The sequence below is a fragment of the Antrostomus carolinensis genome, unplaced genomic scaffold, assembly GCF_000700745.2.
Source record: "Antrostomus carolinensis isolate BGI_N321 unplaced genomic scaffold, ASM70074v2 scaffold11316, whole genome shotgun sequence".
NCBI classification, from domain to species: Eukaryota; Metazoa; Chordata; class Aves; order Caprimulgiformes; family Caprimulgidae; genus Antrostomus; species Antrostomus carolinensis.
In genome coordinates this window covers 1-23798 of record NW_010321182.1, presented here as the reverse complement: position 1 = coordinate 23798, position 23798 = coordinate 1, and the positions used below count along the sequence as shown (strand labels likewise).

At 40.1% G+C, this 23798-nt stretch overlaps 1 protein-coding gene across 1 annotated transcript in view; it reads right to left on the bottom strand.

Annotated features, from left to right (window-relative positions):
- Positions 1-22963, bottom strand: part of PSMD1 (proteasome 26S subunit, non-ATPase 1) — a gene marked incomplete at its 5' end in the record, with an annotated part of 69643 nt that extends 46680 nt beyond the window's left edge. The window contains 15 exons of the mRNA XM_010169837.1: positions 8264-8328; positions 8872-8967; positions 9532-9728; positions 10406-10517; positions 11481-11654; positions 12450-12528; positions 13187-13275; positions 14462-14590; positions 16359-16419; positions 17714-17940; positions 18779-18922; positions 20264-20469; positions 21352-21521; positions 21769-21842; positions 22920-22963. Of these exons, the coding sequence (XP_010168139.1) occupies positions 8264-8328; positions 8872-8967; positions 9532-9728; positions 10406-10517; positions 11481-11654; positions 12450-12528; positions 13187-13275; positions 14462-14590; positions 16359-16419; positions 17714-17940; positions 18779-18922; positions 20264-20469; positions 21352-21521; positions 21769-21842; positions 22920-22963 (1867 nt within the window). The remainder of the gene's footprint in view (positions 1-8263; positions 8329-8871; positions 8968-9531; positions 9729-10405; positions 10518-11480; positions 11655-12449; positions 12529-13186; positions 13276-14461; positions 14591-16358; positions 16420-17713; positions 17941-18778; positions 18923-20263; positions 20470-21351; positions 21522-21768; positions 21843-22919) is intronic.
- Positions 22964-23798: the final 835 nt, after the last annotated feature.

Below are 23798 nucleotides of genomic sequence, written 5' to 3'. Positions count from 1 at the left end.
CTTGCTAGCAGAACACAGGACCTTTATGCAAGAGAAAAGGATTGTGCACTTCCCATTTAACAAAACAAACAAACAAAAAAACCCATTCCTTTCTGTGGAGTGAAATGCTCTCAATTCTTTCAGAAACTGGCTCATGACAAACCAACCACCTGGTCAGCTCTATGGCCTAATAACAACTTACACAGTTACCTCGTTCAACTTTCCTCGTTATCACAGAAACTTTTATCTGCCATATTTCATTTCTTTTTAAACTACTAGAGAAGCAAGATAGACACAAGTCAGCTCATCTGCAACATATAAGCACTATGGGAAGAAGTACCTTTTAGAAAAAAAATGGACAATTACTGCTTTTTTGTTGTTTAATTATTTAAAATACATTAGGAGATATTTAGTCAATGTTCTGGCTGCCTATCTAATTAAAAATTACAGCACAGACATGGCCAGAAGGACTACTTATAAATATATCCACCTCAGCAGTCTTGCAGAGAGGAAAATAATGGAGTTTGAAGCATAAAAGCATAATAGAATGACTACCTTGAAATGCAAATAAAGGGAATACCTTAAAAACAAAACAAAACACAAAAATAATGACCAAAAAACCCCAAATAAAACCAACCAACAAACAAAATCCCAACCTTTAATTCATCCCAAAAAGATACAGAAAATTAGAAATTTAGCTCATCTCAACTGCAGTGATATAAAATACATTTCACGAAGCCAGTCCCAAACCATCTGAGGTTCTATAAACCTTTCATTCAGATTCTATCACAAAACTTTTAGGCACCCAGAAAAATTTACTCATCACTCATCTTGTATTCTTCAAGTATAAAACTCTTCCTAACCACATCACACCTGGCCATACTAGCATCAGTTTTCAAACATCAAACATCAAAATACAGCTAAGAAGTCTAGTGTTATGCAGAAGTCATGGCACTGAGAAGAGACACCGATGCTGTAAAGCCATTCAGTAGCGTACAAGAGGCACACTGATTTCGTACGGTGTTTCATAGAAAATGTCATTTTCCTACACCATTTTCTTCTTATGGAAAAATACCAGCACTGCAAGCTGGTATGAGAAAGCAAAAGCATTACTCCCTGAATTTTTTTCTATGTCATATGTAACATCAGCCTTAAAAGGTAAAGTAGCAGAAGAAGCAGAGTAAGCCTGGTAGAGGCATACTGAACAACCTGGGACACTGGAGCCCAAACAGGCAGGACGCTCGCCAGAGCTCTGCTGGCCCTTTGCCTTGCAAGCTGGAGCCAAGAGCCCTGGAGTTATGGCCAGTTCTCAGGATCAACTTAATATTACCATGAAGCATTAGATTTCTTTCATCATATTGATAAAGACACCTACGCCCAACTGCCAAGCAGCACTCCTTTGTTTCGCTTCCCCTCTGGCTCTCTAGGTAACCATCAACATGGCAAAAACAACAGTCAGGAGAGAAGTAACTTCCATATTTTTGCTTTGGCATTTGACACTATGGTGTCTACTATCAGTGTCCACTCCCATGAGACACATCCTTTTCTCCAGTTACAAAGTAAGGACTTTGTCCTGCAGAACAGGACAGGAAGCTTTTTCATTTTTAAATGGGAAGCCAGCTACAAAAATAGAAAAGGCGGTTTGCTAAAATGTTCATTTTTACTCTTATTTTTAATAATTCATGTCAAACCCTATTTGTCTTGCCACATTCCTTGCTTCCAGGTACCGAGGTCCTTTACAGCCTCTGAAAAACAACATCATGGTCTTAAAAATGAAGAGCTTCGTGCCCTCTGAAAGATCCTCTCAACAAATGCTCTAGACAAGTGACAGCAACTCATTTTCAAATTCATTAAGCCCTGCACGACAAATGAGCCTTTTATTCTGCAAGATGCGCAACAATACTCTCTAATAAAATCCAGCAGGAGGTTTTTGCCATAAAAAAATAATTCATCAGCTTCATTTAATGGCTCAAAGCATCTCAGCATTTTTGATGATTTAATTTGAAACTTCAGTTGCTGAACAGTAGTTTTAAAGCAAATTCAAGGACTTGGTCAGACAACCAATTTAGTTATAAATTGCACTACTTAAAATGTTTAGTTACTCAGTTAAAAAGCCTTAGTGGGTATAATCTGGGAAACTGAAAATATTTTTCTGGAATTAGAGGTGTGTATGGGGAACATATTAGACTGGTTTCTCTCCCTCTTCTCAGGCACACTGTGATTTAATGATCTAAAAATCTTTATGTATAAAGCTTACAGGCTTATTATAGTCACTATTCTTGGGCCCTAAGGAGCAAGTGACTTCCTAAAGGAATACTTTTGAGTGCAGGATACAAGCTAGGCTGAAGAAACCATTTCAGATTTAAATAAATCATATTATTTACTTATCTGTGTAGACATTCCAGTTTACAGTAGGAAGTTAAAACACTTGCTGAGATTTTCAAAAGCTCTCAAGTGATATAAGGCTCTGAGCCCTATTTTCCAAAGTTAGGAAAATCTCATACATACAAATAGTCAAGAACAAAGATAAAACAATAGCAGGGAAAGAATTAATGGAAGATGTCATAGTGTGTTGTTTGAAACAATTATGGTATTTGTGCAATCTGATTGTACAGCTCCAGTTTTCATTAGAAGTTAGATTAGTTTTGCCAGAGATGCCAAGGGACTTCTCCAATGCACAACAGTTTGGCCAGGGAAGACACACAGCTCTGTTTCCAGTTTCAGACCTGCAGATAAAGGCATTTTCAAATCCAAAAAGACTTCAGTGAAAGTCTAAGGCGGCTTCTGATTGTAATAAGATTTCTGTTACTATTAACCTTTCACTGAAAGGGACCCTCATTCTCCTCCCCCAGGAAGACTGAGTAAGACAAAGATAAAATGGGTTGGTGGGTAAACAAAACCCTTTTAATCTTTCCTACGCAAGACTTAACAAGCAGGTATGTTTCACTAAATTCCTCTTCACAACTAACACAGTGAAAAAGTCACTGGTACAGATCACGTTAGTGTGACTATTAGTCTCATACTCAATTGCCCAGAAGATCTGTCATCTGCCTACTGGATAGAGGTAGGTTGTAAGAGTTAAATAAAAACTGTCCAAGTCTTCCTGGAACAAAATCCAAGTACCTGATCTGTGTTTGCTTTAAAACAAATATATAGTGTTAAAATATCAGAGGCTATGTAAACACAAAGAATACAAAAGCAGGAAACATTACTATTTCACTTGCAATCATCCTAAAATAAAGAACTGAGCATAAGCCATGCAGAGTTCTCCACATTTGTTATCAGCCAAGACTACATCTTCCTTTTGGGACTCTCTAGAGGCTGCATTGTTCCCTCTCCTGCCCTTAGCCTTTTCCCAGCAATACTGCACCAAGGCAGAAGCAGCATCCCACGTCCTACTTTTCCACTGCTCTTATTCCCCTGAACTTAGCAACTGCTATGAGAGCATTAAAACTTGTTAGTTCATGCTTTCAAGCATGCCTGCATCCCACATTGAAGTCTTCTCCCTAACCAGATTTGTTATATCTATAAAACTTCCATCTCTTCATTTCATATATAAACTGAAGTGTTCGGATACACTGCAGCATTGCTCTAAAGTATAACAATATAAAAATAAACCAAACTACATAAACTAGTCACATCTCACTCTGCAATATAAAGATCAATTCATGATCTACTTAAAGTAGTAAAAATTAAGATAAAAATTATTTTTTACGTTTTTAAAAATTAAAACACTTTAAATTTATTGTGTCTTCCATCTCATCTTAATAGTCTTAAAAAAAGAAAAAGGCTGACCAGAAATCACAAGCGCCTTAAATGCTATTTTCCAACAGCCATGATAAATATTTTATAAACCACTTTACTAGAAAGGACTAACCATAAAAACAACAACAATAAGGTAAGTTTGCTGTCTGTGATCACTGGCAAGTGTCAGGACTGGGAGAACAGAGACACATTATAGTAGCCAACACAATACATCACTTCTTTTCTCTCTATTTCACAATACAGCTTCTTGTCCAGCCCTGTATCCACACTGCAATCTCCAAACATCTCAAGCTTTATTCATGTCTCTATACCATTTCACAATATTTTACTGAAAAGTATCTCTTGTAAAAGGTGGGCATTTTTAAACAGAGATAATATATTAAAAGTTTCAGGTTTTTATGCCATACTATTTTGTCTATCTTCCTAACTGTGAGGGGGAAGAAAGGAGGAGATAGTTTTAAAACAATTCTTTTGCACCACAGCATTTTCTGATAATTCAATATAGTGTCATGAAAATGATCAGTTGCAAACTACATAACTAGGGTCTAACTTTTGTAAGGTACTAAGCTGAGAGGAAAAAAAGCCATACCAAGTCCTACAGCCAGTAAGTTGTGCTTTCCATCTCCAGTCTGAAGACCTGTGGCCTGCATCTAAACAGTCAGCAAGACCAGAATTAACAGCAGCAACACTGCTGGTCAACAAGCTTCAGTTCTACACACATGGCCCCCTGGAAAGCTTTAGGGAGTCCAAGAAGAGAAGCTAGTTTTGTGCTGTATGAACAGGACCTCACCATGTATTCCGCAACTCAAACAGCATGATTGCTACTGCTTTGCATCCCAGAGCAACTTGCCTGCAGACATTCACACAGCCAGGCAAGCAGGCTCCCAACATCCAAGTGTGTAAATGCTACAGCAGCATTAACTCCTGCTCTCCTAAGCCCTTCAGAACTCCTACACCAGAGCTGATGTTTTGAGCAATACAGAGAGTCCATCAAGCACTCCGTACACAGCTTACCCTCAAAGTACCACAGGGCTTGCTCAGCAAATACAGCTGGGGCTTCTCTTGCAAAAGCGAGAATCTCACCAACTTTTCACCTTTGCTCCAGGCAGCAAAGACGACCTCGGAAAAGAATTTAGGAAGAAACTCCTGAACACTCCTGAAAGTGCATTTTAACTTTTTTTTATGTTATCTGAGAAGATAAAAGGTATTACAGTTACCAAAAAACCCCAGCTGATACTAATTTAAAGAGAGCCATAACTACAGACTGTTTTCACTTGATATGTTAAGGAATATAGTAATTCTCTGAAGGAATTACATGCTAAGAAAAGTACTGAACGTTTTAACTGGGTAATTTGATATCTTTCATAACACACTACAAAACTGCATATTGCATTTCTTAGGCAAAATTTAATAACCTAGACTAGAACATCCTATCTAAACCCTGATTCATGAATTCTGAACAAGGAAGTAGCCACACACATTCTCTTGTAGACTTTTCCAGTAATTAAAAAGTGCAAAACAAAAATCTAAAAAAAAAAAAATCTGTGCTTAAAAAAAAAAGTTAATCTTCAACTTAAAGTAAAACCTTGTCCCTTGAAAAATTAAATGTCTTGTTTTATCACATTATGTTCTATCACATTTTACTCTGTTACTGTGCTGTTTTCACTAACTCTAGCCACAAAAGCCAAGCTGTGCTCTTGAATGTACACAAGTTTGCATGTATGTGCTAGCAAGGGAGACTCACAGAGGTAACCAAGGACAGAAAAGCCTCACAGAATGTTCTGCTATGCAAACGTACTACCTAAAAATAGCTGGCTTTGTGACATTTATGACAGTTTTAGTTCAAATCCAAGAGGAAGAACATTTATTCACAGATAGCTGCAACAAAAGGAGAAAATAAACGAGGTATTTATGACACAAAGTAAATTTGTGGGCTCTATGTCTGCCAGGAGCTCTGTCATGTTCACCAATGGTGATTTTAAGGAAATTACCACCCTCTGACTGCATCAACTCCACCCTTACATGGCTTTTATTATTCCTATAGGAGGAACAGACAGAAGCACAAGCCTGTGCATACTCATGCTGCTGTAGTGTAAAATGCAGCAGATGAACTTACACCTAAAGAGTGTTCAACCCTACAGCAAAGGTATGAATTCCCCAAGAAAAATGTAGACCACATTAAACACATTTATTCTCTTATTTCAATCTTGACTTCACAGTTCCCTTTCTGGAACCACATACAAAGAATTCAATGAGACCCCTTCTCACAGGAGCTTCAGTCATGTTCCCTCACCTAAAACAAGCTTAATTTCTGGGGCTTAGCCCACTGTGTTACAGACCTGCTCACCTCCCATCACAAAACAATTCATTCAAAAGCTCTGTGTAGCTGGAACCTGACAGATCACTGGCTCTTGCCAGTATACAGTGTTGTGTTAGTGACCTCTAAGACAAGTAAATCCAGTTAGACTTCAACAAACAACAATCCTAAGAAAGAGATGTCATTTTAGTAATGAAATCTGACAAACTCACAGCCCACTTGCTCCTTATATCTCCACATGCCCACAGTGTTGAGATGAGCCAGAGCACACAATTAGTGCTAACTAATTGTTAGTTTCAGCATAAAGGAAAGGTGAAAAAGCTAAAACCAGCTTCTAGATCCCTCCACTGACTGACAATATTTCTTTCCAGGAACTGAAACACAGCTTTTGGTTTATAATGAGAGAGGGTAATGCAGGAGGTAATCTGTGGGCCCTCTAAGCAGAAAATCATTGCTGCATGTGAACACAGGGGGCTGGGCTAGACAAATCAAGGGTTCCCTCCAAAACTGTGTCCCTAAAGCAAAACAACTGATCATGCATTTTGCTAAAGTTATCAACTGAAAACTGTTAGCAACTACAACACAAGCCTTTTGCCTGCAGAAGCCAGTGATAATCAGCTAAAAAGTTTTAGTCCTTTGCCAACAAGCAAAGTGGACACTGGAATTTACATGGAAATGTCCCTCCCTATTGTGCAAGCAGGTTTTGGACCGTACCCCTCCTGAAAGGGAAAGGAAGAGGCACGGTAAGATCTGAACCACTGCAGAGCAGGTGAAAGAGTCCAAGATGATGTCACTCATTTCCTCACTGCTGGATATGGAAAGAACAGGCTCAGAACTATCTTGCTCCAACAAGAGCCTTGAAAGCTTCTCATTTTGGTAGGAGCTATCAATGTCTAATTATGTTCTGCATTCACTGAAAAGAAAAATTAGGTTAAAATCAGAGATCAAAAACGCTTTGTCACAACCTGTTTGGAAAAAAGATGCCTGAAACTATGGAAGGCCTGTGTGGAATTTTCCTTCTGTACACAGAAGCAGAAGCCAGTTAAACAGATCCTTTGGCTTCAGAAGAGACAGAGATCGCTGTGCAGCAAGGAACTATCTGTGCTCATTCAAAGCAACAGAGCAGAAGCTCTTGGGAGACGCCTACTGCCCACAGAGAGAATTCGTTCTGTTTGTAAAAAACATTTAATTGCAGCCAAAATATGCTTCAGATAAAATGGAATGGAGCAGAGGAACTTCTACGTGAGGAACAACTTGGTTAATGACAAATTGACTGATCATATCAGTAACCCAGTTTTTTAACACCAGCTTTAAGCACCTCTTATCCTGCTTTTTAGAATAAATTTACAAAGTGCCATGAACCCAAAAAAGATGTGAATAAAGATTATTAAATTATAGTCCTGGACCCAAGCATGCACTACCTCCTCTCAGACACACTCAGACACAAAGGCTGCAGCTCAGCTCATTGCTCACATTACACAGATTATTGTACTAACAGATGAAGGTGTAGTCCTTGGGGAGCTTTCTAATTCCCCAATCTAACAAAAAACAACCAACTAACCAACAAACCCCAAAAAAACACCTCACCTCAAACATCTCTTACCTAGGGAACTACAGAGCACTACAAAATACCCGTTCAACAACGGATTTCACTTTAGAGAACCAAAGCAAACATCATGGTTATTTTGTGATGGTTTTACATTACCACCACATAGACCCAGTAACCTGTCAGGCATTAACAGTGAATACTGTTAAGACTATTTTGACATCCTTCCTCAGATTATTTTTACCAAAGTCACAATGTCCAGGAACCTTTTAGACAGTACTTTTAGGCAGACATAGTCGTCTGAGTACTCCTGCCTTTAAGAGGCCTGGCACAACCACTGTATATTTAATTTTTAATTAACTCTCAATCCTGCAAATATTAATTTTTCATTCTATTTGTCAACTTCATCTAACTCTATTCAGACAATTAAGCCCTAAGTCCGGAAACCTACAGAAAGGCTCATTAAGCATCTGCTGAACATTAAGGAAGGCTTCTAATTCTGAACCAAGTTTTATTCTCTCTCTATTTTTTGGCTTTTCAACCTCCATTCAGCTAGCAACTGAGATATTTTGTGGAAGCAATAGTGTGCACATTTCCTGAAGATGTAACAGACATCAAATTGAAGGCTGGAGAAGTCACCAAGGAAGATATTGTACCTGAACAGAATGAAACCAAGTGACTCAACAGCTGCTCGTCTCACATCATCATTCACATCACTCACCTATAAAACAGAAAACAGGACATTCAGAATACAGTTAAAACACTTGAGGACTCTGCAACATTTCAGGACAGGTGTCAGGCACACAAGTTAATCAAGAAGACAGGATTATAGGGAAAGTAAGTTAACAATCACGTTCAGCCTTAGCTGAAAGTCTCACCCTTGTTCACACACTGTGACTGCAAGCCTGTGAAAGACCAGACAGTCCTCATCTTTTATAGCTTAGTTGTTTTGTCCCCAGCCTCTCATTACACAGACTATTCACTGCAAACCCGTTACCAACTACTTTAGGATCGTGTTTTATTTTTTAATAGGTTCCTTTTTTTGTGATACCAGGTTAAATTCTCTCTTGCAGAAAGTCTACTTATCCTAATGTCAGAAGACCCTGTTACTTCTACTCATAGTATTAAGGAAAGCTTTCACCACTTTACATTCTCTTATTTGGACCAAAATATTAACACTGTCGACACAAAGCCTGTCAAAGTGATGTGCTTACTTTCTCACCATACATTTCGTGCTATGTGCTCCTAAGCCCACAGTACTTACAGCCACATGCAGTAGGCGTCTGATAGCCTTGTTGTTCCCTGAGCCACAGTATGCCATAGCAACAGTGTACATGCCAGAACGACGGAGAATTGGATCCTGGAAGAGAAAGCATCAATATTTAACATCCACCCAAGCAGGGACTCAGTAATTCTGACGTTAAATCTGTTCCAGTCTTGGGCCTGGAATCTGCAAACAGGTAGCCTCAGTGCTTAACTGTTTAATGAGTAATAGGACAATCACCAAAGCAGGGCTGTCATTACTAATTTCAGGTAGACAGAAAGTTGCTATGCCACAGGGATTATCTGGCACATGTGTTATTCTGCTTCTTATTCAGCACCTGCTGTTGACATTAGATCCTTGAGAATGACCCATCTACAGTGAGCCTCATCTGTTTTAAACCATTACACCCTGTTCTGCTCCTTGTTGTTGCTCATAGGACTATGGAGACTGAGTATAAGGCTAAAGAAATACACAACTAAGCACTCTTGTTCTTGTATTTTTGACTAGAGTGAAGCAACCTGTGAAACTTCCCCACTTCAGATTTAAGTAAGAACTTCCCTGGTTCAAAACAGCCAACCATCATAGCTGGAGATTTCACAAAAGGACAGGAAGTTCACTCATGTTAACAAAAGGGCCAGGGATTAAGTCAGCTAAACTTACCTTATCTCTGCAAAGACTCTCAATGAGAGCATCTGCCTCCTCCATCCTCCCGTACATGACCAGAGCAATTCCAACCGCAAGACCTCGCAAAATCTTTTCATGCTGGGTTTCCTGTGCGTAACCAACCATGTCCTCAATAGCCTGAGCGTTTTTAGATCCCAACATAACCAATCCCAGCGCCAGGCCAGCTGCCTCACCTGCACAGTAAGGGAAAAAAATAAAAAAAATTAAATCAAGTAAACTCTGCTCCCAAAAGATGTCAATCTTATACCTAGAGAATCACACAAGATGAAAGGCAACAGATCATTTCTGGACAGCATCATGCCCAGCAACCCCATTACTCATGGCCAAATGTGCTTGTAACGAAAACCTACCAGCCACAACTTAGTGTTCTTCCCTACAAAGTTCAATTTTCTCTTCCTTGGGCCAAGAGCTGCTGAGATAATTTTCATGTGAACCCCTGCCAATGCAGAAGGAGCCCCCACAAGCTTCTCCAAGCCTCTTTCTCAGCCAAAAAGGGCACATGGCTCTGGAGATCAACCACGCTAAATTAAAAGTGTATGACAAAGGAAAGAATAGAGCAAAATAAGGGACTGTTTAAAGATCTAGCATGTCTTATCAATATTTGGCATAGACTTTGCCACAGACCAGTCCTGACAGGACCTCTGAACATTACTGTCACATAACTAAAGAACCGTGCTGATCAGGAAAAGGTCAGTAAATAAAACGCAGCCAAGGCAACCTAGAAGTGATCTAAGCTGCTAACAGAAAATCTGAAAAAAAACCCAACAACGAACCAAACCCAAAAACCCCACCACAACAGATGCCTGATAAGGCCTCAGATGGTTATTTGCTTTGAAGAAAGAACATTTACCTGTCACTGCATCATCCTGGTATAGATTTGTTTTCAGCAAATCATACACATCTTGACGTGCTGTACCCATGGCAGCCAGACCCAAACCCAGGCTGCCACCATGCCGGACAATCTAGAGAAGCATATCCAGGTTTAGTCATCATAAAACAGGGAACAATATGGCTTCAGTTGAAGTAGACATCTTTCTATATATAAGGAGCTGCAAACTTTTAACCCCAAATCACCCCAAGTTATCTCCTAACCTGTAAGAAATATCACTTTTACATTTTCAGACAGTAACTCTGATGAAAGAGGCAGAAGCTAGAATAAAAATGGCAGTTCAAAAGCCCATAAACAGTGAGTATCAGAAGCTTCCACACAGCACAAGAGACTTTTTAGTACCTTTAAGGGCTCCTTCCCCACTGAGTGATTTATGGACTAACACAAATCTGCGCTATGTGTAAAAACTGCTGCCTAGTAATAGCTTTTGAATGGAAGGTAAATCAGTAAAAGAGTCTACACCCCCTTTTGTTCTAACCATGGATATAGGAAAGGCAGTACATTTGTAATAAGAACAGTGAGATCCATTCACAGAAGTTTTAAAGATACAGTCTAAAATTACCCAAAGAGAAGAAGGGAACATGCTAGGAAAATACTAATCTATTTTGAACTTAGAAAGAGACTTTTTGTAGAAGTCTACAAACAGTAAGTGGTGAAGTAAAGCACTTCTTTTTGTGTGAGATGCATTAAAACTACAGGGCAGCAGAAGCATTTTGTGGCTTATTCCTTTGACAGCTATGCTGTAAGCAATAGTGCCTGAATACTGCAGGGTCACTATCAAAACAAAGTAGTTATTATGTAAGTAGTAAGAAAAATGAAGCTAGTCACTGTCAAATATGTAAGAATTTCTCAAGAATCTTACAATTGACAAAACCCTTGAGCAATACGTTGTTAAAATCAGACAGGCCCACAGGAGGTTAAAGTATCACACCACCACCACAGTCTTAGGCACCTCTAACCCCCACTTTTAAACCAGCTAGCACCTTTCTGGATATTCCCAACAAAGCAAAGGTTCATCACTGAGCCCAGTACATACATCATTACTGGCATTCTTCAGCTGGTTCAGCAAATAGTCAATGATGTCCCCACCATGGTTAGCATGAATGAGACCCAAGGCATAGAGACCTCCTCCTTCCTGGTAGGCTGACCCTGGAGAGGTGTCCTTGGGCAGGTACGTTGCCATCAGCTGTAACGCCTCTTTCTCATGACCCTGTATGTCCAGTGTCCAGCAGGAAGAGAAGACAGTGGGAAGTGAAATGTGAAAAAACAGTGGATGTTTATCACTTTATGATAATTTTTAAACAAGTCAGGAGAAATTATGTTACAGCCATTACTTTCTGCACAAAAATCAGCCTTTCAGTGCTGTACAATCAGCACTGAACAAAGTTTTATTAACCCCAGTACATGAGTATTCATCAATCACTTGGTCACTACTCTAAACCAGGACAAATTTGGCCTGAAACTAAACACAATTCATTCACTAGAGCACTTTAATGAGGGCTGAGGCACACAAAACAATTATAAGACTTCTTGCTATTTCAAAACAGCTTTAAAAATACTGTCCTTGTGAACCAATTTGAAGAAAATGACCACTACTTAGGTCACCATTCAAACTTATTAAAATTTGTTACAGTAAGGACTTTGGTACTGTCCCACAATCACTTAAGAAAAATACACCTGCAGTTTTCATAGCTAGAAACTATCAACTCTGTTCAACTCACAAAGGAAGAGAAGAGCTAGGAAGAAGACTCTCTCCTTAAGCCATGTTCTACTAGCTTTTTGATGATCAGCATAACATGCCATAACTACATCGGATATCAGGCGAGACAGATTGATAAAGAGCAGCTTTTCTTTAGTGCAAAGACAGAAACCATGTTGCAGCTGTGCCTTGCAACAGACTAGGTAAACTGGAGTGCAGAATCATTCCGAATCCCTGCTTCAAATGCCTTCAGTATTCACAAGTCAAGCATTTACACTGAACAGAGGGGAATGAATGTGATGTTACCTTGTGTATAACACCCAAGCTGGCAGTAGCAGTAAACTTCGCCCAGTTAGTAGCCCTGGCCAGCCACTCCAAATTATCTCTGGAAGACAGAAAGAGAAATGTTACACCAAGTTTTTCAAGCAGCCCATTCCTCACCCTGCAAGCACGGTTTCACAGCACTAAAGCTGCTCCAGAAGGCAAAAGAAGGCTAACCACATTTCTGCTTTATACCTCTCTCCCCTTCGTCAGCCCTGATTTTTGTCTGGTCATAATCAAGCTTCAAGATACCGGTGATCTCAGTGAAGATGGAAAACAACTGCTCAATATGCTGACCATCAGCTCTCTGGGAGACACTCAAGCAGAGTTTCTAAAACTTTCCTCAAGTTCCTAGTAAAGTCATCCCTGACATTACCCTTCCAGGAGTCATTCATCACTGTCATTCTCTACCAAAAATGATAAATCGTATCAGAAATTCTCCAACTAGTAAACAAGGAGAACAGAAATTCCAGATTTCCACCCTCCAAACTCCTTATATGGTTAGCAGGCAAATAAATCCAGTTTATGAAGACAAAGAAGAGGAAACAATTCCAGCTTCTTCCCTCTGTCTCCGCATTAGTTTCCAGACCTTTTGTTTATTCTTCTCTAAGCCCATCAGAATTCCGCAGCCACCTTTCTGGGTGGCTTATCAAGCTAAGTAGGGCAACAATGTCATTCAAACACCTCTAAATAACACTGCAGCTTCCTTGCCATAGATTTACCTAAGGAACTGGTCACTGGTTGTACCACAATGCATAAAGGAGTTTGCTATAACCGTTGCTGTATGACACACGGAATTCCGCACTGCATCCTGAAAGAACAAGAACAATCAGCATCACCAGCCAGCAGAAGACATGCCCGAGGTCACTTAACGTGACTGCTTGCCAGTACACTAGAAAAATGGATTGTAATTAGGCTCAATTTAACCAGCAATTTCCCTTTAATCAAAGTTAATATATTGTTAATACGTTCTAATATATCCTTAACCCATCCTTCCACTGCAAACCAATCCCTTCTATGAGTTCCTGTCAGAGACACAATTCCTTCAATTGCAGCTTAACTGGAGAACCTCTCTTCTGGTTCCCAGAACTGAGCACTGCAGAGCGTGTGCTGCTGACGTTTTCAAGCCATTCCTGGAATCACAGGATCACTCCCAAGCACTTAACCAACAGATGTAAAAGATTTTCCAGTACACCTGAAGTGCCCCCTGAAATAGATGAACCCACTGATAACCATCCCCTACCATTTTTGCTGATAACATGCATCTCATTTCATGCACAAAAAAAAGGTCTCATGGTTTCTAACAATCATTTTGCTTAAGAGAGTCTAATTTACCTCTAAGTTTTCATTTGCTCACTCTTAAGTAACACCTTCCAAAACAAAACGAGTTACTCAGTTTACCAGCACTGTCTACATTACAGTATCTGATCAGTTTTGTTTTCAATGTGGAAATATCAGTCTCTGATCACATATCAGGATTTCTTCAGCCAAGCTGAAGGTGTGGTCTCACACAGCACCTCAATGAAGACACCAACATACTGCAAAGTACAGTCCTGGCTGACTCCTTCCCTCCCCAACAAGTAGCATTTGCACTGGGTCAGTCACGGAGCTGGAGAGTGAGTTTGTCCATCTTACTGACCACATGAAAAACAAGCCCACCAATAAATAGGGGGAGAAAAGGATTAGTTTTTATAACCAAATAGCAAAAAAAAAAAAATCAACATGCTAATAGCAGCCTGTCATTAGGTCACACTAGCTGTAAGCTGAAACAATCTGATTATATGGGCTTCTTCGGGTGCAATCAGCTCTTCTTCAGCCTCACAGGTCCAAGTTTTAAATGTTAATTTATCATTATGAAAACAGATTTGTGTCCCCAAAACCCAGGGAGGCCATGCTAAAACATAAGGTGATGATGTAAAATAACAGCAATGTGGTCAAAACAAACACAGGATTAATCAGGTGAATCCAAGACAACCATATCTAACAAAGACTCTTACCTTTGTGTTTTTGAGGATCATGAGATCTGTATTGTTGTTTCGTATTAAAAACTGCAGATGTAACTCAATGGCCATTTCCCCACTTAAAATTTTAATCATTTTTGAGATCTGGTCCTTAGGCTCTGGGTTCTTCACATACAACCAAAAAGAAGAAAAAAACATGAGAATCTAACTACAGCTTTGTTAAAATACAGTTAATGAGAAGCCACTCTGGTATGTTCCCATCACCACATTCCAAAATCTATCAGGTTTAGGGACTAAAAGGACATTGTTTCTGCCCTTGCTGCACAAGCCCAAGCCTCCCAGATAATCAAGTCCCTTTAGGCACAACAGTGCATGTGGGAGAAGAGACTCTTTGAAAATAAATTTGTCTTTCATTAAAAGCAAAAGAATGTGAGTGACATCTGATATTCTGCAAGCTGCTGTGTTTGGCCTTACAGGTATGATGAATCTCCTGCAAGAGGCAACCACTTTCACTAATGTGAACATTTATTTCCATGGAAGTTTTAATGGAGAAGACCACAAGACCACATCACTTTGCATGACCCTGCTGACCTGCATCACCATTCTGGTGAACTAAAGGCTTTACTTAGAACAATGGCTAGTAGAGCTAGAAATCTCCAATACATTCATCTTCCAGAGCACTTTGAGAAAGCCGCCTTCTTCCCCACCATGGAAGTTTCCACAGTTTAAGTCCCAACTGAAGTTCCTTCTGAGTATGGTGAAAAGTACACTGCAGCTCTTTGTACCAGCACTGTTAGCTGGTCAGAGACCAGCCAAGCATGAGTAGCTCACCCCTTAAACTAATCCCCTCAACTATTTCCTTGTAGTCAACATTCTGAACTATGGAAGATTAAGCTCAAGAACATTTCTGGCCACAAAGATCAATTTAATATACTTGTCCCTTGGCACAATCAGCAATGTCAGTGCATCAGAAACTGATTCATGACACCTTTCCTGCACAAAAGCATTGTTTACAGGTTCCTTGATGTGGCAAGAAATTCCATCCCTTTTTTTAATTTTTCCTTGTAGAATACAGTTTCAAGAAAACACTTCTGTTTGCCCTTAATTAAAATGTAATTGACAAGAATCTCTCCAAGATTCCTAAGTCTAGTTTGCAAACATGCACCATGAGGAAAAAGAAAAAATCCTTGTCTTGGGTTTTACTTTCCTCTCTAGTAGGCATTTTCTTTCCTCAGCCATAGAAGTACCAGAATTGCATTAGCTATTCTGCATGCTGAAATGAAATTGTGTGTGCATTTTAGAAGTGAACTCATTTTCTCCAACATTTGGGGAAAGAAACTAAACAAAAAGATTCTAAACAGCTGGTCCAGCAAAACAGCCACCATCCCAGCCAGGAGCAATACACTCCTCCTTCACGGAAAAGAAAAGATGTTATGTCAGCATCCCCTCCTGCCATTCCTGCAGAACAGCATTAGTTCTATCCAGCCAAAACTACAGCCAGATTTCAGAAGGGAAAAAAAAGAATCAAGTTAATTCATCAGCTAAGGTGCAGTTGGATTTCAGAAGGAGAAGAAAAAAACATCAAGCTAATTCATCAACTAAGGTTCTTATTCTGTATCGAGTTAATTATTTCAATATTAACAAAAAGCAAACGCATTAGCCAGATCCTTCTGTTTTTCCCCTTTCTCTGTGCTCAGTAATTCCCAATGAAATCTACCCACTTCCCACTCTCCTCCAGCTTTCAGTATCTGAACTGCTGGACTTCCAGACTGTCAGATATTTGGTCCTCAGAGATCATCTGCCACCTTGTCTCCAAGCAAGATCAGAAGTGGAACTCCATTCTTCATTAGCCACATTAATGTAACAACCCCAGGGATTCGGAGAGAACACATAAGAAAAACTAAGCAAGGCATATTTTGGAAATGGCACTCACGATTTCTGCAGACTTCCCTGCACAAGTGCTTCCTGGTTTTTCTTCTGCTTCCATAGCATCACTGAAATAAAATAAAAATGAAAAATGCAACCCAGTTCATCAATTGTAACCAGCCAAGCACTGTAATTACAGCTAACACTGTCCTGAAGGAGTAGCCTGGGATTTGGAGATGACTGGAAATGGGACTTTGACAGAATAAGAGCTGACTATCCGGGGGTCACTGCTGAGAAGCAAACTCCCCCCCAATTCAATTTTCAGGGAACTCGAAGACAAAGGCCTGGAAAACTCCACCCTCATTCCATCTAGAGAGATTAAAAAAATAGAGATGCTTGTAAGGGATGAACAGGCAGAGACAGGTGAGAAAACGAGGTCAACAACCAGGCAGCAAGGATAATTATATCTTCACAGAGAAGCCGTGAGCTCATCACTATTAGGATGGTAGAGTGTTGAAATGGAAACAGAAGCTATTAAGCTGTTGTAATGCTTCACAGCCTGACTCATAAATTATTCTGTGCCTTTCCTTTTATTTCACTGGAAAAGAAGAGAGAAGAATGTTTATTATGCCCGTATCACTGATTCAAAAGCATTTAGATCCAGCTCCTTGCAGCTGCATAAGCCTTTATACTTAACCAGCCCTGATCTAGGCAGCATTCTCCATCACACACTGTCAAAGACAGTGCACGGATCAGGTTGTGTACAGACATGACAGCTGTGGTGATTAAAGAGCAGTTGGAGCACAAACTTCTTCCACGCTGCCCCTGAGCTGGGCAGCAGCCTTAGACCGGACTGGCCAATCCTCTAAAAACAGAGGTTTAAAGCACTGAACAAGTGTTAGGACATCAACAAAACTCAGACTAGATTTGAACTAGCTCTCTTTAACTTCCAGTACAGAAGGGTCTATAACACTACAATATCATCTGAGTATCCCACTTTTCCCACAAGAAGGTAGCAGATCACAAGCTACGATGTGAAACCAAACTTGCAGATAGCTGTGATGAGCTTTTTGTTTGAACTCCCCCTTTCCTCAGCTTTACCAGTTGCTGCAAAGACCACACAACATCAGAGTGTTCCTGAGCAACTCACACTGTGGCTTAATGAAATACTGCTCATTATCTGAGCCACAGTAACTGCACCATGTTCACCCCAACTGCAAAGGAAAATGCATTCCTTCAAACAGTGGATTCTGGTCATACACAACCTTGCCCTGAGCAAACACTGTGTTTTGTCTATTACCCTGACTTAAATTAAGGGGAGTAATTTGATTGCTTGTAATGTGCATCCATACACAGAACAGGAGGCTCCATCAGAGCACGACTGTAACTCAACACTTACACCTCTCAAGCCAATCTCCCCACCTGTCTTTCTCTGATCCAGGGACGGTGCCAGTGTTGGTGGATCCAGGCACAGAGGCAATGGGAGTGCCAACCGTGCGGAGATTCTGGATGACAGAAGACAAGAACTGCTGGCTAGCACTTTCATACAGATCAAAGCAAATTTGATAGGCCATGAGAAGGTTATCTTCCTTCACCAGTTTTTCTAAGATGTCGCTTACAGCCTGTGGGTCATCCAGGAATATCAGGCACTGAGTGGAAAGAAGGGAAGAACAGAAAAAAAAAATAAAAAAGAAAATCAGAATATATTATATACTTCAGAATTGAAAAAGCAACAGTACCCAAGGCTGTGCTCCACCCTCTCCATTCCCTTATCTGCTCCTTCCACAGAACACCCCTCCAAAGAAAGAAAAATTCTCTCTCTCTTTTAGGAGATAATACAAATCTTTGAAGAGTTTTTGTAAGTTAGTTTAAAAATGAGGTCAAGTATTACAAATTCAAGACACAAGATTCAAGCCTTCCTATTTCTGCAGCTTTGGAAGCTGACAATGTTGTCCTACTAAACACAGGAATTTCAAAAGCACATTAAAGAAGCATCAGACATTTTGTAGGGATGTCTCAGCTAACAGGGAACAGGCATAGCACTCCTGAGTCACATGTACATGACATATCAAGATTGACAAAGGCCTGAGAACAACCGATTAACTTCGTAACTGGTTGTCTAAACACTTTCAGACAATGGCTTACCAAAAACCAAAGCACTGTAAATGTTCTTCCGAGGAATAAATAAAATTCCAAGCTGTGAACCTACCACCTGATACCCTGTACATAGGCTTGAAATATTCTGTCAGAGTTGTCTGCGTCCCCAAACTGCCTCTGAACCTGTTTCTTTCTCTAAAAACTGTCAAAATGTGCAATATTTGCATCTTTCAAGTTGATCTCACTTTCATGTATATTTGAAGCACACAACCAGGAAAAGATATTTCATTTAACTGAATAAAAAACAGAGATCAGGCAGATGTCAAGTCAAATACATCTAAAGAAGAAGAACTTTTGATTGATCTTTAAACAGCATTCCAAGAGGTTTACCTGGCACACATTGATGAAGTCTGGTTTCTCCAGATTCATGTAGATTTTAACTAGAACTCTCAAGACTTTATTACGGAACTGTTTATTCTGCATCAAAGACATACAGAGCTTCAAGCTGTAGGCTAGCATCCCAGGAACATCATTCTGAAATTAAATTCAGGGATATCAAGTCTGAGTTTGGACTGACAAGAAAGACATAGGAATTAAAATATAGGTACCATTTTAAAAAGCAGAGCAAAAGACATGCACATATAAACCTTCACAGTTTCCTCTCCCATTTTTGGAAAAGCTTATATGCAGGTATATTGCAGTTTAAAGAAAAAGTACTACCAAAAATACACAGGACCAATATTTAATTTCAGTAGTTAAAACATGCAAAACATTCATTTAAAAGTTAAATACCTATTTCCCCTTCTTCACCTTTCTTGTTTGAATAATCATCCTTGGATGCAATGACATTCACTGCACTAACATAAAATGTCAGCAAAACAAATCATGCATCAAGGAAGATCCTCACCTCACCTATCTCTTGCTTGAGACTGAGAAACAGATTTGGTTACTAGACTTCAGAAAGGTAATTTGAAATGAGGGATTTATAATGAGCAATAAAGCTAGTAAATGCATAGGACAGCAGACAGAAGAGAGAAAGATGGATGCCTTATGATTATCACTCCCGTACGCAGAAATGGGAGACACCCAAAAATATGGGGAAGCTGCAAACTGAAAAGTGGTAAAATTGAAGGGATTTAAACCATGTGTTCTGGCATATGACTGAGATACTGCAGCACAACAAGATTAGACACAACCACTGAGCCGCTGCGAATGACCAGAGGGACACTTATCTGACCATTACTAGGTAACACGACTTACCTTAAACCCTCAGTGACAGATGTTAAAGCCAGACTGAACCGCCCTGCAGTCAGAGAAGGCTGAGACTGCACACAGTCACTTACTGAAAATCACAGCAGCTCACCCAACTACTGCATTTTTTCATTTGTTTAACTGCCATAAATAAATCACTTCCCTAACCCTAAGGATCCACTGCCACAATGAATTATGGCAGATGACAGGTACAACAAAATAAAAGAGTTGTCCTTTACAGTGCACCAGACCCAGGATCTGCCTAGTCCAGTATCGTATCTCTGCCAGTAGCTGACAGAGAGTACCCAAAGAAGAGGGCACACAGCCAGGCTTCTTGGGAATATTCTACCAGCAATGTGCAGCACAGGGATTTCTTAAAGGAAAGGGTCTCTCTACACCTGATAGGCCTAGGTGGTTCTGCCCTCCATGAACAAGTTGAGCTGAACATGCTCACACCCATCCACCCTTCACATAAACCGCAGAACTCACCCCCCCTGAGTTTCATCTTTTATTCTGTTCACACAAAACAGGGCGAGTTCCATAGCAACATGGATCTTGCCCTTCACTTCTGGCTCCACACCTGGAAGAGGTGAGCTACACACACCTCCCGTCTCTTGCACGTACCGACTCGAGGATGGTTTTCTCAAAGATGTCCAGCCGGCGCGTCTCCAGAGCGATACCAATGGCCTGCTTGTACTTGTGGTCATCCAAGCACCGCTGGAACATTTTGTTCACTATCCCTTCTAGCCTTTCATCAACAGGTTTCTTCTCTCCTTCTGGCAGCTCCGCATTCTCCACACACTGCTTGGTATAGTGGTCGATACATTTTGCTGAAAAGATATTGAATAAATGTAGGAATATTGAATAAATATTGGGGGGGGAGGGGGGCGGGGAGTCAACTTCCTGGATGTTTGCAGGTTTTTTGCAGATTAAGAGACCAGTATATGCATACACACATTATGGCAGCAAATACAGCATATGGGAAAGGTGAGGGACAGAACTATTTGTGTAGTCATATACAGATAGTAGTGGGAGACAATTATATTCTCTCCTAAAAAACTCTGATTTTAGTGCTGAAACCAAGTAGATATTTTTAAAATGGAACCAAGGACAAGATCTTTGTTTAAGTGGTATGGTATTTTAAATACCTGGGGAAACAGCAGCAGTAGACTTCCTAGCTCCACTATAAGCACTACCTGGGGAGACTGAAAGCCAGCCCTGGTTCATCACACCCTCTAAAGGGCAAGTGACATCAGCAGATGAGACTTTTAAAGGACAGTCAAATCACACATGCATTCAACTTCTGACTTGCTATCTTGTTAAGGGTGGATAAAAAAATGGCGCCCCTCAGGTGTGCAGCTACACTTAATAGCCAATTATTTCCAAAGTTATGCTGACATCAGCAATAACATTAACACACAAATGAGAAAAGGGACAATAAACAGCCAAAGCAACTTTGCTATTAGTAACTCGCAATGGAATAACCATTAAGAATAGGAAAAAATTGCCAGAACTCCTAAGTCAGTTTGGTTAAGAATCTCGAAGCAGGGGAAACAAAGCAAAAATAAACTGTGTAAAAACATCTGCAGCATCAGTTTAAATGAATGCAAGGAGAGGAAGATGAATACAGAGAAAAGCAGGTAAATCTAATAAAATCTCAAAGTTACAGTAGTTCTGACAAGAGCTTTTCTTTTGCAGCAACATTTGTTTACCAATGATCGTCTCCACATATTCCGAGTTGTCGTTGACATTGAAGAGGTCACCTGCTCCCAGGGCATAGTTCAGGGATTCCTCAAAAGCTCCCAGGTGGTAAAAAACTTTAGAAGCAACTAAAGCAGCAAACTGCCGGCTCCGAAAGCCCTCATCCTCATAGAGAACTTCACTGCAAAGGAGAGAGAGAAGAGCATCAGCTCAGTGTGCTCAGTTCTCTTTAAAGCCATACGACAGCTTGATCCAATTTGCATCTTTGGGACTACAGTTCCAACCCCACATCCACTCATATTAGTGCTTTTCGGTAAAAATGGAGCTAGATGCTGTCCTAGCCAGTAACAAGCAACCAGAACTACATCCACTTCATATCTCATGTTCTTTTTAAGCAGCACATCCTGAAGTAAAGTGTCCTGTCTTACATTTTGTCCACTGACTCGGAGATTTCTGCCCAGAAGTCATTGACAACAGCATTCAACTTGTGAAGAGCAAACTCCTACAAAAAACAACAGTAAGTTATAGTACATTAAAAATGCATTTATTACCTTTCCCCAGTAAAAATGAAGTACCACTTAAGACTGATATCATAAACACCAACTCATTTCAACAGCAAATTCTAGTTTAAAAGATCTTTGCAAGCATTCACTCATCTTTGCAAATCCTTTGCAAATAAAGGGCTGTTCATTTAACAGGTACAACAACCCTGATATTCTTTCCCCTCCCTTTGTGAAGAATGACTGGCTAAAATGACTGATAGGTGAAATTCCTCAAAATAAAAAGTTTTCAAAGTCTCTGTGGCAACCTTTGTGCAGCACATAGAACTCTTTGGCCTGTGCTCTATGTCAGCCAGCTCTATTTATTTATTTGGACAGAGTACTTTAGCAGATGAACAATACCCAGACTAGAATCAGCCCACTTGCAATCAGTTCAGAGCAAAAGCAGGTCGCATTCGATCTATCACCACCTATGTCTGTTTCCAAGTAAAACATTTAGGGGATTACCAATATTACAAGATACATCTCCCCCTCCTAAAAGGCACTACGTTAACTGTTCAATTAACTAGGGAGCACCATCAATACACCACCACCTCGAGTGCTTGTCCCATGGATCCACATACTCTGTGGACTGTAAAGTTTCTGTTGCTGTTTTCTTCTCCTACTACTATTGTGATTTATTTGTTTTCAAATGGAAACTCCAACTGTGATTTTGTTTCACATCACTTGAATAATGCTAAAATCTTGAGGATGTTCTTCAGCTTTGAATTTTACATAGTCAAAATCCAGCCTCTGGAACACTTTTAAGTAACAAAGCCTCATTATCATCAGAGAGCTGGGAGCTTCAGTGAGTACAGATCTTTGCATGTGAAGCTCCAGTTTGATACATGTTCAAAACAAGGACGTTTGCCATCTGTTACTATGTTATTTAAGCCCTTCCTTTCAGCTTTCAGGCTAGATACAATTTGGAGCCCACTTGTTGCTGTCCAACCATTAATTATGGAGATCCACTCATTTCTGATTTTAAGCTCTCAACATAACGCATTTGCTGTTATTTGCTCCCAGATGTAAGAGCTTACCTTGAGCTGTGGCTCTTCTTCATCCAGAAGAGAGATAATTCCAGCTGCAAAACAAAATCATTGTCAGTTTTGGACTCTCCCTGTTTCAAACCTGAACATGTTATTTAGTTCAAAACAACAGAACAGGAAAGAAGGTTGTCTCTGGAATGCTGCTTTAAAATCTTCAGTATTCAAATTCAAAGATCAGATCCAAGTTTGTATGAAACATGATATAAAATAGTTCAGGATTTATAACTCGATGGTTACAGTGTCTAAAATACATTATCCTTCCTGGAGGAAAACATATTAGACAGGAACACAGAGAATCTGGGATTTACTTCCAGCTGCACCACTAGTTTGCTGATTGTTTTCTAGCAAGTCACTTCCCTGAGTGGCATAAAGATCATGTCAAAACAGCCAAACTTTTTTCATGCCAAGGAAACCAGCCTCAATGGCCAAGAGAAGATCTCGTATCTCACAGCTTTAGCAAGACTCCTGACGCTGTCCCAGAACGTTTGTGCAAAGAGCTACAGAAATACTGTTTAACTGAGAGAGAGGTGCACAGCTGTGTGGGGAGCTCAGTCTGAAGAACAGATATAGATGGTTTCATTGTCAAGGATGCAAGGATGCACCTGAAACAGCTGGAATAGGATCTGATCAAAATCCAACACGACTCTCTGCTTTTAACCGTTCATCTGTTGCACAGACTGACAACCTTTTCAAAGCTAAGCCAGAGACCAAACTCGAAAGGCCGGGAAGGCTCCTAGAGGGGAGAATGGAGTTTTCAGAAGATCTTGGCAAATCTAAGAGGAGAGTGTTCTGGTCAAAACTGCAATGCACAGCCTCAAGCAGGTGAAGATGCTCAGTCCGCAGCCGCGGGGCAGGAGCACCCCGGTGTCT